The 16,337-nt window shown below is 38.8% G+C and overlaps 2 protein-coding genes across 17 annotated transcripts in view; one reads left to right on the top strand and one right to left on the bottom strand.

Annotated features, from left to right (window-relative positions):
• Positions 1-16,337, top strand: part of BIRC6 (baculoviral IAP repeat containing 6) — a 255,140-nt gene that overhangs the window by 157,838 nt on the left and 80,965 nt on the right. For all 16 annotated transcript variants that reach the window (XR_016229486.1, XR_016229487.1, XR_016229488.1 and 13 more), the window contains 10 exons: positions 2,215-2,311; positions 2,450-2,644; positions 3,767-3,967; positions 7,876-8,155; positions 8,964-9,220; positions 9,552-9,660; positions 10,247-10,468; positions 11,333-12,113; positions 14,426-14,569; positions 15,041-15,170. Coding sequence is in view for 13 of the 16 variants with exons in the window: in XM_089326564.1 (XP_089182690.1) it covers positions 2,215-2,311; positions 2,450-2,644; positions 3,767-3,967; positions 7,876-8,155; positions 8,964-9,220; positions 9,552-9,660; positions 10,247-10,468; positions 11,333-12,113; positions 14,426-14,569; positions 15,041-15,170 (2,416 nt within the window). In the remaining 3 variants the exon portion in view is untranslated. The remainder of the gene's footprint in view (positions 1-2,214; positions 2,312-2,449; positions 2,645-3,766; positions 3,968-7,875; positions 8,156-8,963; positions 9,221-9,551; positions 9,661-10,246; positions 10,469-11,332; positions 12,114-14,425; positions 14,570-15,040; positions 15,171-16,337) is intronic.
• Positions 1-16,337, bottom strand: part of MEMO1 (mediator of cell motility 1) — a 652,780-nt gene that overhangs the window by 565,738 nt on the left and 70,705 nt on the right. The gene's annotated exons all lie outside the window — the stretch shown is intronic.

Raw genomic sequence — 16,337 nt, 5'->3', positions numbered from 1 at the left:
CCGAGCATCGCAGATGGTAGCTTTACCTGCTGTGTCACAATGCCAGCTCCAAAGTGTTACCCTCAGAGCAGCCCACAGTGATAGAAGAATAACACATTTAACATCTTTGAAAAAAAATTTAGAAAGGTTTATTTATTTATTTGAAAGGTAGAATAAGAGAGCTTCCATCTGTTGGTTCACTCCCAAGTAGCCACAATAGCCAGGACAGGGCCAGGCTGAAGCCAGGAGCCAAGAATTACTTCTGGGTTTCCCACATGGCTGGTAGGGGCTGAAGTGTTTTGGCCATCTTCTGCTGCTTTTCCCAGGTGATTAATAGGGAGCTGGATCAGAAGTGCATTAGCTGGTACATAAAGCAGTCCCCATATGGGAAGCCGGCGTCACAGATGGCAGCGTTAGTCAATACACCACAGTGCCAGCTCCAACATTTGATATCTTCTTAAATTCTGGAATTCTTTCCATAGTCTCTCAAAATAGTTCTCTCCTTTTCCCTAAAAATAGAATAATTGAAGTGAATACCAGAATTTTTCAATAGATTCTACACAAGAAAATCAATTGTTTTTTTTTTTTCCTAAAGATTTATTTACTTACTTGATTAGAAGGCAGAGCAACAGAGAGAGAAGGAGAGATACAGAGAAAAGGGGTCTTCCATCTGCTTGTTCCTAAATGGCTGCAGCAGCCAGATCTGGGCCAGGCTGAAGCCAGGAGCATGGAACTCCATCCTGGTGCCAGAAGCCCTCCTCCGCTACTTTCCCAAGGTTCAAGAGCGGTAGTAAGCTGCACGGGAAGTGGACCAGCTGGGAATCACTGACACTCTGATATGGGATGCCAGTGGCTGTGTCACTCCCCCATTCGCGGAGGAACGACACAGGACCCTGCCTGCGCTGTTCTTTTGTCTGCTCGGCCCTTCCCGGGTTTGCTGCAGGTCCTTCCTGGGTTGGCTGCCGACCCCTCCACCTCCATGGAGGGGCGGCTTCCCCTGCCACTTTCCCCACTTCTGCAGGGGAGCGGCACACCGCCGGCCGGCTCTCTCAGGGGCTACTCAGATGTTATCCGGATGTTCCTGGTGCGTGTTGTCTCTCTCCTCCTTTATAGTCCTCTTCTACCAATCCCAACTCTGCTACCCACACGCTGAGCACGCTGCTCTCCTCCAATCAGGAGCAGGATCAGCTCCTGCAGCTCATCAGTCAAGTTGGCGAGAGGCAGCTGCGTAGAAGTTGTTTACTCCCTTTCAGCGCCGTATTATGGGAGAGCAGATGCCTAGAATAAGTCTTAATTCCAGTAACTTAGTCTAGTCCGAGTTGCTCCCCACAGGCTGATATTGGCACGTGGCAGCTTAACACGCTGGGCCATAATACCAGTCCCAATATGAGTATTGTTTTAAGATTTGTGCTGCCTGCTTAGTTTCAGTTAAAAGAGATGAGGGTAATTTAAAAAGAAAAATAAATTATTTTTGCTTTTTCTAGTTCCTTTTTTTTTTTAAGGTTTAATTTATTTGAGAGATAGAGTTAGACAGTGAGAGGGAGAGACAGAATGTTCTTCCATCCGCTGGTTCGCTCTTCAAATGGCCACAGTGGCTGGAGCTGGCTGATCCGAAGCCAGCACAGGTGCAAGGAACCAAGTACTTTCCCAGGTCATAGCAGAGAACTGAATCGGAAAAAGAGCAGCTGGGACTAGAACCGGCACTCACCTGGGATGCCAGCACCACAGGTGGAGGATTAACCAACTGTACCGAAGTGTGGGTCCCTCTAGTTCCTTCCTAAAAATTAAATGAGAGGAACCAGTTTTATTATTTTACATTCTAGTTCATGATTTTTCAAAAGCAGATTTTAAAACCATTTTAAAGGGTTTTATGGCAGTATGTAAATCTCCTTTTTAAAACATATTTTTAGAATGCATGTATTTCTTTGTTAGAAATTACAAAGATATTTGAGAGCATGTAATTAATGTTTAGTGAGGAAGAAAATAAAATGCACAGTAAGAAAGAAAGAAATAGTATGTAGAAATGTGTTTAAAAATTGCTCTGTGTTTGGAGGGGAAATAGTTCCTTCTCTGATAAGATTTTCTTCCATCCACATTTTGGCAGGTATTTTGTATTTAGTGTATTTAAGCCTGTCATTTTATTAAAAATAAAGGAATAGTGCATGTGTTGAAAAGTTTAATTGTCCTAATCTGTAGATAAATCCAAAGTCACAGTGTGTATGATTTTTCTTTTAGGGCTCTCTTGCTACCTGCCAGTTATCGGAACCATTATTGTGGTTCATTTTAAGAGTGCTGGATACTAGTGATGCGTTAAAAGCATTCCACGATATGGGTAAGATAAAAGTCTGAAAATGGCATTTGAGTGTAATCAATGATACTGTGTTATATTCTCACGTTTTTAGTCTTATGTATACGTCAGATCATCTCTACTAAGAATAGTTTTTTCATTCAGTATTCTTTGTACATTTAGGTGGTGTTCAACTAATTTGTAACAACATGGTTACTAGTACAAGGGCCATTGTGAACACTGCAAGAAGTATGGTATCAACTATTATGAAATTTCTTGATTCTGGCCCGAATAAAGCTGTTGACAGCACTTTAAAAACAAGAATCCTGGCTTCTGAGCCTGATAATGCAGAAGGAATCCATAACTTTGCACCTCTGGGTAAGCACAGTTTTACTAAATTTTACTGGTATTAATTTTATTTAGTTTCTTTGTTAGCTTGATGCAGAATTAGTTGTTGAGGTAAGTTGATTATGTTTTACTATCAGTGTGTTAATTATCATTGGGTTTTTTTTTTTTTTTTTTTTTTTTTTGGACAGGCAGAGTGGATAGTGAGAGAGACAGACAGAGAGAAAGGTCTTCCTTTGCCGTTGGTTCACCCTCCAATGGCCGCCACAGCTGGCGCGCTGCAGCCGGCGCACCGCGCTGATCCGAAGGCAGGAGCCAGGTGCTTCCCCTCGTCTCCCATAGGGTGCAGGGCCCAAGCACTTGGGCCATCATCCACTGCCTTCCCGGCCACAGCAGAGAGCTGGCCTGGAATAGGAGCAACCGGGAAAGAATCCGGCACCCCGACCCGGACTAGAACCCGGTGTACCAGCGCCGCTAGGTGGAGGATTAGCCTATTGAGCCACAGCGCCGGCCAATTATCAGTGATTTTTAAAAAAGGTAGTGGATGTCAAAACATTTTGCTGATCAGAAGGACAATTTAAACTGATAGCAAGAAAGTCTTATTTCTGAGGTTATATAGAGGCACAGTTTATGAGACTTAAAGTTTCTTGGGTCCATTTTTCTTTTGATAGATGACAAAGTTGAAAGAACTTCTGCCTTCTTAGGTGGTACTTTCTTTAAAGTTTTGATTTTAGATATTCACTCCTTTATCCAGTCCATGTACTTTCTTTTTGTATTTTTCTTTTCATGTTTCCAGTTTATAAACATTTCCATTTGAGAGTACAGATGACTGTTTTCAAGGTGCAGGATTTATTGGACATTACTTTTTACTGAAATTCATTTGAGAATCACTGTGCTAGATTTGTAGTCACTATTTTAGTTTCATTTGTCATACGAGAATAAAGAAATCGGACAGCAGTTATTGAATTCAGCACCTTGCCAGTTGATTAGATTTTCTGATGTTTTGGAGACATGATGGTTAGGGTTTTAATAGCATCAAATGTGTATGTTTTTAGCTGACCTTTCTAGTTTAATTGTTATGATTTGAATAGTTGTCAATATTGTGTTGCATCGTTTGGGGACAGTTTATTATTTCATTTAAAATATTTTCCACAGGTACAATCACATCCAGCAGTCCTACCGCTCAACCTGCAGAAGTGCTTTTGCAGGCTACTCCACCCCATAGACGAGCTCGCTCTGCTGCTTGGTCCTACATCTTTCTGCCAGAGGAAGCATGGTGTGATCTCACCATTCACTTGCCTGCAGCAGTGCTTCTTAAAGAGATACATATCCAACCTCACTTGGCATCCCTTGCAAGTAAGTGTATTTTACAAAGCATCATGGCCGAGTGTATGGCTGCGTGCGCGTGTGCGTTCCAGTGGTGCATGCTGGGAAAGATGCTGAGGAAGATTATCCATATGATTGTGAAGACCTTTCTGCACAGAAATGAGGGATATGCAAAGAACCAAATACTAGGGTTTTTTGTAGATGATTTTACTTTCAGAGTGCGAGGTATATCTAGTTACCTTTATGAACGTCGAAACGTGAAAAGAGAGTTGTGATGGCAAAAAAGAAAGAGCCTCGTCCCCCATCCTATACTATCAGTGCAGTAGGACTGTCTCGGACTGAAAAAAACTAAAGTAACTGTGGAGTTGGGAAGTTGTGTTTGTGCAATAGATTTGTACATTCAGAAGCAGATAAATATTATCCAGTGCATACTTCTGTGCTTAGCATTGTTGACTTTGGAGGATGAGTGGTAAACAATGATCAGTTTTTGTACTGGGGCGACAGTAACAAAGTGGTGAACATGGAGTGGAATGCAAAATTCATGTCATTGAATAGGCAGAGTTCATTGATCAGCAAACTTTCTTGCCTCCTTGGAGTACAAATTTGCAACCATATATAAAATTTGCAGCTTCCTCCAAATTGCAGTCAGCAGAAAAACTAATGTACATTTGCACTGATCAGCTAGGCTTGGAGCAAGACTTTGAGTGGAAGAAAATGCCTGAAGGGAAGCTCAATGTAGGTGAATTTTTACTGTGCATTGATGTAAGTCAGGGATACAATAGGACATTTGATGATCAACTTAAATTTGTGAATAACGTTTTTGTCAAGCTATCAAAGTAAAAAGAAAACCTGTAATAACAGAAGCAACGAAAATGTGATGAATGCGTGGATCATTACCTTTGAGAAATTCAGGCATTTGCTTTGAACAGAACGAAGCTTCTTTTAGTGGAAACATTAGTACGATTTAATGTCAACATCGAGACGTGTTTTACGGCACTGGTATAAATGCTGGATAAACCTCGTGCAAGCCTAAAATTATTCCCTATCTGGAAGCTTATAAAACACAAAGACAGCTTGTTGTCAGAGCAACAGATAAGTTTGAAAAACTTGTGCAAACTGTTAGAGATTATCATGCGACTTGGAAAACTGTCAGTAATAAATTAAAAATCATCCTGATTATGAGGACTACATCAACTTAGAGGGAATGAGGAAGGCCAGGAATACATTCTCAAAACATACAGAAAAACTTAAAAAGAGCATATAAGGAAAAGGAGAGAAGAATATATAAGTACTTTACCAAGAGCTTTTAATACTCTTTGGCCAAATCTAGAAGAAAACCAGCATTTATATTGGCCAGAAGCTAGAAGTTAATGGAAAAGAGACTACCAGTTGGTCTCAATAGTTGCAATATTTTGAATATTTGGGTGCTATTTCAAAAGTTACAATATTTTGTAGTATAGTACTACAGTTTTTAAAAATTGTGTGATTAATTTGATGTTTATTCATTGAATATATTTTATTGTGACTTTATAAAATAAGTAATTCAAAGTTTTTAGGAAGTGTAGATTAGGTGGAGCAGGAACCTCTTTCTAGTATTCACAAAGTTAAATGCTATTTTATTATTGAGCTTTCTTAGTTACTTTTCAATATAATTTTGCAATATTATGTTTCAGAAAGATTTTATTTATTTGAGAAGTAGAGTTATAGACAGAGAGAAGGAGAGACAGAAAAAAAGCTCATCCGCTGGTTCACTCCCCAAATGGCGGCAACGGCCAGAGCTGGAACGATCCGATGCCAGGAGCTTCTTCTGGGTCTCCCACATGGGTGCAGGGGCCCAAGGACTTGGGCCATCTTCCACTGCTTTCCCAGGCCACAGCAGAGAGCTGGATCAGAAGAAGAGCAGCCGGGACATGAACCAGAAATGAGGGATATGCAAAGAACCAAATACTGGGTTTTTTTTTTTAGATGATTTTACTTTCAGAGTGCGAGGTATATCTAGTTACCTTTATGAATGTCGAAACATGAAAAGAGAGTTGTGATGGCAAAAAAGAAAGAGCCTCGTCCCCCATCCTGTACTATCAGTGTAGTGCCTATATGGGATGCCGATGCTGCACGCAGAGTCTTGGCCTATTATGCCATGGCACCGGCCCCTGTAAAATCCTAAAATTGTTACGTTGATGTTCATTGATTGATTGCTATCATATGTCACTCAAATGCGTGAAAAACGGGGTAATTTTATAGATTTCCTGTTTGTTTGGAAGAATAAACTTTTCTCCTCATTTACAAAATTAGACTTCTTATGTCCTAATTGGTTTTTTAATCTAGAATACTTGAATAAAAACAGGTGAAACAGATGGAATTAATACTAAGGCAGAAGGAAAATATAGTAGTGTAACAGTGCTTCAGCTGGTCAAAATATAACTATAATTAAAGGGCAAATTTAAGATAAGACTTAGGGAAGAATCGTAAATGAGAGATTGCTTTTATTTGGGACAGAGAAGTGATTCATAGATATGGTGGCTTTTGAAGTACGACTAGAATTCGCACATGTGAAGTGATAGGAAGCATGTGACAAAGGGATTCTGTTTTATAGGTTTAGATAATTCAGTACTTAAGTGTGTTTAATTGTCGCTCCCCCACTCGCGGAGGAACGACACCGCTGTTTTCTTTCCCCGGTCCTTCCCGGATTTGCTGCCACTCCTCCAGCGAGCTCTCCGACCGACTCTCTCAGGGCCCTGCATGTTGTCTCTCTCCCCCTTTTATAGTCCTCTCCCACCAATCCGTGCTCCGCTGCCCGCGTGCTGAGCACGCCGCTTTCTTCCAATCAGAGGTTGGATCAGGAATCAGCTAATTGATGAAACAGCTGTGTAAGATTTGTTTACTCCCTCTCAGCGCCATACGGTGGGAGATCAGACGCATAGAGTTAGTTTCAGTCCACAGTGTCAGTACTTATTTGTCTCTCAGGCGCCCCGCCGTGTTGTGGGAGACAGACCCTGCTCCCCACATTTAATAACAGTTTTTTACATCTGGATAAGAGTAGAAATTGAAGATGATGTATTCCAGTGGAAAAAATGTAGGACTTAAAATCAAACATGGAATTGAATGTAAGATATACCATTTATTCTTATGGGAATTGGATTACTTAATGTTTTCTACTATCTGCTCATATAAAGTGTGGAAAGTTGAAAAGGAAGATTAAGGGAAGGGACTTACCCAATTCTCATTATAAACTTGGCATGTAATGGACTTACTGTAAAAGTTATGTCACTCAAAATAAAACCAAATTTCATTGGCCATTTTTGTTGATAAAGAAGTTTATTACATAGGTTTCTATGTTATCCTAGGAAGAAACTGTTTTTCCTTAGTAGCTGCCAGTTGTTACTTTATTAAGATTCTTACCTTTTAACAAGAATTAATGTTAAGGAAATCTTGTATTGACTCAGTTTTGAAGAGGAAACAGAATAGAGTTGGAACAGTTTTAAAACTCAGCTGTGAGTGTAAACTCAATATTTAAAATCATTGCAATATATTTGTTATTGAGTTGGTACAAAATCATTTTTCTTTCCCAAATTATTTAAAACAATAAAACCCCAGCATATTTAATGTAGTCACATGTTGCTTGTGATGATTATGAGTAAAGTAGAAATGATGAAGTAATCACCTCTTTGACTTATTTTCCTTCTCATGGGAAGCACAGCTACATGTAGATTGTGTATTTTCTCTTTTTTCTGAAAAGAATATTTTCAATTTTTGTTATTGTGGATCAGATATTAAAATTAATTATGATGAAAGTCACAAAGTGTGATTTGGTCTAGAAATTTTCATTTTATTAAGTTCATAATGAATAAAACCAAAGCTGCTGATTTACTAGTGTTTTTATTAGACTGAGAATTCTAGTTGACTTTTTCTTTTGTGATCTTTCTCTTCTCTTCCTGTAGCCTGCCCATCCTCAGTGTCTGTTGAAGTAAGTGCAGATGGGGTAAATATGCTACCCTTGTCTACGCCTGTTGTCACAAGTGGTCTCACCTACATAAAAATTCAGCTTGTAAAAGCTGAAGTGGCTTCTGCCGTCTGTCTTAGACTGCACCGTCCTCGAGATGCCAGTACATTGGGCCTTTCACAGATCAAGTTGTTGGGCCTTACTGCCTTTGGTACCACTTCTTCAGCAACAGTTAATAACCCCTTCCTTCCGTCTGAAGATCAGGTATCCAAAACAAGGTAGGTCTTCTCATTTGTAAAAATGACTTTCCATACTTTGAAGTTCCTCACTTGGTTTGTTTCTTTTTTAGGGCTTGGGGTGTTTTTTGTTTTTGTAGATGTCTATATAACATCAAAATTTTATTTATTAGATATGATAGAGATAACAATTTGGGGGAAGCATAACCCTGAATCTGACTACAATTAAAATGTGTGTGTGTTACATCTCTGAGATTATCCACACTGGTGTGTTTGTATGTTGTAGTTTTTGGATTCACCATCTGTTATAGTGAGCCTTAGAAACAGGGACCTTGTCTTAAGTGGTAATGCCTAAGGACCAGTTACCACAAGGGTTGTGTTTGGGCCAAATAGGACCTGAACATATCCTTTAATCAACATTCTCCTGATAAATTTTTGATGTTTAAAATTTTTATTATTTAGTGTTTTGCCTTATAACAAAATTTACAGTTTTTTTTGTATTCTCAAGGTGTCAGGACTTCACATTTTTTAAATCCGTGATCCTTATCAGTTGATACTAATATGAATATGTATCTATTTAAATATAAAGATTTCTTGGCTAATTTTTTTTAATAGAGCAAGCATAGAGCTTTCGAATACTTTGAATACTTGTACTTATATTTGAGATATTGTAGGGCAAACTTTGCATTAATATTTTATTTTTGTAGCATTCTTAAGCAAGTTGTATTATATTGGTTGGTGCTATTTATGAAACACAATATGTTATTCTTCAAAAAGTTGTTTTTCACCCCTGAAATAATTTGGATTAGTTATCTTGACCATGCAAGTCATTTTTTCTTCTGTATTTCAGCATTGGATGGTTACGGTTATTACATCATTGCCTTACTCACATAAGTGATCTGGAAGGAATGATGGCCAGTGCAGCTGCACCTACTGCTAATCTGCTACAGACTTGTGCTGCCTTACTGATGTCACCGTACTGTGGAATGCATTCACCCAACATTGAAGTTGTGCTCGTCAAAATTGGGCTGCAGTCCACTAGAATTGGCTTGAAGCTTATAGACATTCTCTTGAGAAATTGTGCTGCATCAGGCAGTGATCCTACAGGTGATGATTACACTTGGTATTTTAATTTTTTTGTGTAAGGGCACGTCAGAAAGTCTGTGGAAAAAGAGTATTAAAACATAATGTATTTTGGTGCAAAACAGTTTTGAAATGCATGCTTTGAAGTATATACACAGAATAATGGTGGATAGACTAAGTGATATTTGTGATTAACTAATTCCAAAATTAATTTCTAATTGAGTTTGAGTTTGTTTTTTCTTGTTGTTGAAATTTATAAAATGTTTTTAGTGAATGACCTAAAAAGTCAATAAAGAAAGCCTTCCTGTCCTGTGTTTACTGACTTAGCAAACTTGTTCTTTTGATCCTTTGCAAGATTTGAATAGCCCTTTACTTTTTGGAAGACTGAATGGACTCTCTTCTGACTCTACGATAGATATTCTTTACCAGCTTGGAACAACTCAGGATCCTGGAACAAAAGACAGGTATCTGATAACTCTGCATGTCATTAATGCACACCCATGCACAGAAAATGCTGAAAGGAATAGGGGTAGGGGAAGGGTGGCACTTGGGAAGTATGTGTGTTGAGGCTACATTGTGTTGTCAGAACGAATGCTTAGGGTCCTGGTTTGTAATACTAGCCTTCATGAATGAAAAGCATGATGAATAATTAGCGCCAGGTCACTGATTTACATTGTATAGATTTGCTGTGAGGTCGAGGAAATTTAAGGAAAGAGTGAGTTTGTTGAGATGTATATTCTACAGTTCTAGATTTGAATATTTTTTGTTATATATGAGGTAAGGAACTGGTGCTTACTTACTGAGTCATTTGTGTTGTCTCAAACCTTTTGATCAGTTAAAATCAGTAAGGTTATTGGAAAAAATTTGATCCACTATGTCAATGTTGCTTGTAAATTTCTTTTCCCTCCTATTTAAGATTAAAATGATCAAGAAAAATTAGTATATTAACCTCATAATTTTTTCTTTGCTTACTTGCAAAGATGGTATTAAATTGTATCAAGTGTGGGTTGTATTGTAATTGGTTATTTGAATTAATGTTCTTCTTTTAAGAATTCAGGCCTTGTTAAAATGGGTCAGTGATTCTGCAAAAGTGGCTGCTATGAAGAGAAGTGGCAGGATGAACTACATGTGCCCTAATTATTCAGCAATAGAGTATGGTCTTCTGATGCCATCTCCTTCGCATTTACATTGTGTAGCAGCGATTCTGTGGCACAGTTATGAACTGCTTGTAGAGTATGATTTACCAGCCTTGCTAGACAGAGAGCTCTTTGAGTAAGTATGCTTGCATAACACCTTTTTCCCCAGTACTAGATCACTTTAGGCTTTCACTTGATGAAAGAGTGTTTTGTTTTCTAATTTGAATAAAAATAATATTTTCACATATACTTTTGAAATGAGATGTCACACAAATTGAATGAGTTTATCTTCATATTTTCAGATGATATATTAGTGGTGCTGCCTACTTTTCTTAAAAATCAGAATGCTTTATATAAGTGTTCCTACAATGCATAGTGTTTATTGTTATTTACAAATTTACCAACTAGATTTCTTTTGTGGATGTATAACTACACACACTATTTTATTGATATTCTTTTTGACAAGTAGTTTTAATTCATTCACATTTCTTCACTGTATTCAGTTGAGGCTTTGCTGAACTTATTACTTGGTAACTGGCAAGGCGATAGCAGATAAGGTAGGTTTTTTGTCCTCTAGTCTGTCATCTTAGTTGAGCAAACAATTTATTAGTGACCTTCATCACAGGTTTTTGATTTACAAACAATTTAATCTGTCAATCATGCCAAATTTAACATAAAGATTTCTTTAGTGTAATTTTTTTAAGGCACACAAATAGTGGTAGAGCCAGAGAGTAGAACCATTTTATAATCAATCACTTGCTTTTCCATAGTCATTTCAGAAGTGTGACTTAACTTTCCATCTGCCTAAATTCTGGCATAATTTATATAGCATAAACAGTTTTTTGAAATCCTACATTACAATGTCTTTCTATTATCAAATAAAGTATAATTTTATTCTGAGTATAGATTGATTTATCATAGAAATACTTGAAGCAATGAGTTCTTTCTCAACCTAAAGAAAATGACATGCTATCTCTCTTTTTTTTTTTTTTTTTTTTAGGTTGCTTTTTAATTGGTCCATGTCTCTTCCCTGCAACATGGTTCTGAAGAAAGCTGTTGACAGTCTGCTTTGCTCCATGTGTCACATCCACCCCAGCTACTTTTCTTTGCTCATGGGCTGGATGGGCATCACACCTCCTCCAGTGCAGTGTCACAACAGACTTTCCATGACAGACGATAGCAAAAAGCAGGATCTCAGTTCATCTCTAACAGATGACTCTAAAAATGCTCAAGCACCATTGACGCTAACTGAATCGCATTTGGCGACCCTTGCTTCCTCTTCTCAGTCTCCAGAAGCTATCAAACAGCTACTAGACTCAGGTTTGCCTTCTTTACTTGTGAGGAGTCTGGCTAGTTTCTGCTTCAGCCACATTTCTTACTCAGAAAACATCGCCCAGTCAATAGATGTTTCCCAGGACAAACTCAGGCGGCATCACGTTCCACAGCAGTGCAGTAAGATGCCCATCACAGCTGACCTGGTCGCTCCTGTTCTGAGGTTTTTGACAGAAGTTGGCAATAGCCATATAATGAAAGATTGGCTTGGAGGGTCTGAAGTCAATCCCCTCTGGACAGCACTTCTGTTTTTATTGTGCCACCCTGGCTCGGCTTCTGGAGCTCATAATTTAGGTGCGCAACAGACCAGTGTAAGATCAACCTCCCTTTCTTCAGCTGCTACCACAGGGTTGACTACTCAACAACGGACAGCAATCGAGAATGCAACTGTTGCATTCTTTCTCCAGTGCATCTCATGCCACCCTAATAATCAAAAGCTGATGGCACAGGTAAGAGAAGGAAAGCTATCTTATGTTTCAGATAGCTTATTGTAATATGCTTTCTCATAGCATATGGAATTAGGTAATTGGGAGCCATGTATTAAGGGTAGATGTTTTGCCGGCGCCATGGCTCACTAGGCTAATCCTCCACCTTGCAGCGCCAGCACACCGGGTTCTAGTCCCGGTCGGGGCGCCGGATTCTGTCCCGGTTGTCCCTCTTCCACGCCAGCTCTCTGCAATGACCTGGGAGTGCAGTGGAGGATGGCCCAAGTGCTTGGGCCCTGCACCCGCATGGGAGACCAGGAGAAGCACCTGGCTCCTGGCTTCAGATCAGCACAATGCGCCGGCCGCGGCGGCCATTGGAGGGTGAACCAACGGCAAAAGGAAGACCTCTCTCTCTGTTTCTCTCTCTCTCACTGTCCACTCTGCCTGTCAAAAAATAAAAAAAAGGGTAGATGTTGTAACTATCTGAGTTTAATTCATAATTAAAGTACTGATCCTGCCTAACTCCCTTCTTCTGAATTTGCTGTCATATAAATCAATTTTTTTTTTATGATGAGACGATTGGCAAATTGATGGGAGTTCTGGCTATAGGTCATATACCCTCCTTTTTAAAAACTTTCCAGTAAGGGCTGGTGCTGTGGTGTAGTAGGTTAAACCTCCACCTGCGGCACTGGTATCCTATATGGGCACGATTTCGAGTCCTGGTTGCTCTACTTCTGATCCAGCTCTTTGCTATGGCCTGGAAAAGCTGCAGAAGATGGCCCAAGTCCTTTCACTATATGTGAAAGATGATTGATTTTATTAAACCTATGTGCCCCAAAATCTTTTGGGAGTTGGTCTAGATTATTTTTGCCAGTTAATTGCTATTTTGTGGCTCTCGTTATTCTGGTCAAGTTGTTTAAACTATGAAGTAGGATTCTTTTTTTTAATAAGGTTGAGTACTTTGATGCATATAAAGAATCTCCCATATAGAATCTGAGATGCTATATTGGTAATCGCCTTCTCAACCCTGCCTCTTTAATTAATAGTCTATATCCTGGCCAAAAATATTAGTATATATAAATATAGTTAGCACTTTTATAAAATACTGAATAATTTAACTTCATTAAGAAGAAGAAAGGGGCCAGTGTTGTGGTGCACTGGAGGCGATGGAGGTATCCCATATGAGCACAAGTTTGAGTCCCTACTACTCTACTTCTGATCCAGCTCCTTGATAGTTCCCTTGGGAAAGCTGCAGGAAGGTGATTAAAGTACTTGGGTCCCTGCCACCCATGTGGGAGACCCAGATGGATTTCATGCTCCTGGCTTTGGCCTGGCCTGGTCCCAGTGGTTGCAGTCATCTGGAAAGTGAATCAGTAGATGGAAGAGCTCTGTCTGTCCCTCTCTCTGTAACTCTAGCATTCAAATAAACTAATTAATTAAAGAAAAGAGCACAATACTTTATGATAATTAATGGGAAAATGTGCTTAATATATTAAATATGCATACTTTTATAAGGGACTGCTTAAATTACTAACTTGAACCATGGACATGATTATGGATATTTCAGGATTTGATTTGTGCTTTTGTGTAGCCTGAATTCTTTTTTTTTTTTTTTTTTCTTTTGTAAGGCAGAGTCAAAGTGAGGAGGAGGGACAGAGAGATATCTTCCATCTGCTAACTCACTCTCCAAATGGCGGCAATGGCTGTGGCTGGGCCAGGCTGAAGCCAGGAGCCCGGAGCCTGTAACCTACTCTGGGTTTCCCACATGGGTGCAGGGGTCCAAACACTTGGGCCATCTTCTGCTGCTTTCCCAGACACATTAGCAGGGAGGTGCATTGGAAGTGGAGTAGCTGGGTCTCCAACTGGTGCCTTTCTGGGATGCTGGCATCACAGGTGGAGGTTTAACCTGCTATGCTACAGTGCCAGACCTGTAGACTGCATTCTTTGTGTCCTGTTGTCTTCTGGCCTAATCGTCATCTCTCAGTTTCTGAGACTTTGCTTTATATTTTTAGTGTATCTTTTCTGTTAAGTTTTGTTGCTTTGCAGCTGCATTGGTATTGACTAAAGTTAAAAATAAATTGGTTATATTAGGTATTCATTATGTGAAGAGCTTTAAGTAGTAGTTTCTTTTTAACCACAGAAATGTTTATGATGCTTTTAACCTTTAGTCTGCTTTTGTAGTCATATACTTTAAAGTAGAATAATTTGTTCTTTAGTTTTTGATTTGATATATTAAAATATATTTATCCACAATCCTTAATTTCCATTTACTCCTCAAAATAAGAAAGCTACAGACAAATACTGCATTTAAGTTTTTGAATCTCTTGCCTTGTCAGGTTCTTTGTGAACTATTTCAGACAGCTCCTCAGCGAGGGAACCTTCCAACATCTGGGAACATTTCAGGGTTTATCCGCAGATTGTTTTTACAGTTGATGCTAGAAGATGAGAAAGTGACAATGTTTCTTCAGTCTCCCTGCCCGGTGAGTATTTCACACTTACTGGTCATCTGCTGTGTGTAAATATGAGTGTATTTTATAATTTTGTGTGAAAGCTTGCTGTTATCTCTGTATTATTCTAATTTCTAACAAACCAGAACAGTCTTTATACATAGTGACAGGGCTTGCAAATCTCCTTAGGATAACTTTCCATTTCTGCCCACGCACAGAATAACAGGAATTTTACTTTAGCTCAGGAAGCATGATTTGATGAGGTGGAAAAATGACAGGATTTTAAATATGTTACCACAAATGTACAAGTTGACCATCTAAAACATCATGTGGTAAACATGCCTCATTTAAAAAAATATGTAAAATAAAACTATATAAAAGAAATAAGTAAAATAAAACTGTTTTGAGTGCTTCATTGAATTTTCATTCTTTTGTGCTTTTGAAGTTGTTTCATGTTGAGATATATTCCAAAGATCACTTCTTGATTATTTTTCCTTTTTTTAGCTGTACAAAGGTAGAATTAATGCCACTAGCCATGTCATCCAGCATCCAATGTATGGAGCAGGCCACAAGTTCCGCACTCTTCATTTGCCAGTCTCAACAACATTATCAGATGTCCTTGACAGAGTGTCAGGCAAGTCAGATTTAAGTATTTTTGTTGAACTTTATTGTAGATGTAAGCTTATTTTGTTGGTTTTATAACCTTATTTTATTATATGTGCATACTCTAAAATCTCTCAATGACTAGAAAATGTTAAGATGTCATCATTATTTGAAGAAGTAAGAAGATAACCAAGTAGATAAAATGTTCAAAACACTCAGGCATCTGTAGTCCTTTGACATGATGTGTATTATGCATAGTATTGACAAAATAGCAGGTAAAAATGTGGACAAGCCACTGATAGAAGTTTGATATGATAATGTTTCCTTAAATGTGACCCGTTACTTTTAATTAGTTTTGTTGCATTTAAGACCTGCTTTTAAGCTTTGTTGGGTAGAATATGAGCAGCTTTTACAAAGCAAAAGACACTGTGATAATGCTTGTTTTATATAAACCCATGTTGTCCAGTTCAGTGATTGTTGAGCACATAAAATGTAGCTGATAAATCTAAGAACTACATTTTTAATTTTAATGAATTTAACTTTAAATAGATAATTATGAGTAGGAATAAGATGCAGATTTGAAAATGCAGGTGTAGGGCTACCTGGGCTCCACTGTTGAGGCTGTACCCTTCTGACTTCTCTGCTGAGAATTCACTGGACATTGAGAACACAAAATATTCACACCCCCATTCAGACCTTGGGTTCTTCCCCTTGCTACTTTCGGGTGGTGCTTTCCCTGACATGTGATCATTGCCTCTTCTCTTTATACTTACCAGTATACATTGAAGAATTAAAGGAGACCCTCTGCAGATGCCTAAAGCTTTCTATTCTGGAATTTCTCCATCCTAGAAATGCACACTGTAACTGTAGCCAACTGCCTTTGTCTCCTGCATTCCCAGCTCTATACTCTCAACATAACAGTGACGCTGGGACTGGGTTGAGCTGTGGCCCTGGAAATTGCAGACAGTAAGAAAGAACAATCCTTGTGCTCACCACATTTATTTTCATGTCCTAGGCATCACTGGCCCACCCTACCTGATGCCCGTTTTCAGAAAACTGCTTCATGTATTTTGTTTTTTTTTTCTAAAGTTTTATTTATTTTTATTTGAAAGTCAGAATTACAGAGAGAAGAGAGGCAGAGAGAGAGAGGTCTTCCATCCGATGGTTCACTCCCCAATTGGCCGCAGCGGCCAGAGCT

Source organism: Oryctolagus cuniculus, chromosome 2, assembly GCF_051225735.1.
Source record: "Oryctolagus cuniculus isolate XC-2025 breed Fujian yellow rabbit chromosome 2, ASM5122573v1, whole genome shotgun sequence".
Taxonomy (NCBI): Eukaryota; Metazoa; Chordata; class Mammalia; order Lagomorpha; family Leporidae; genus Oryctolagus; species Oryctolagus cuniculus.
The sequence above is the reverse complement of the archived record's forward strand: the minus strand, read 5'-3'. Positions and strand labels throughout refer to the sequence as shown.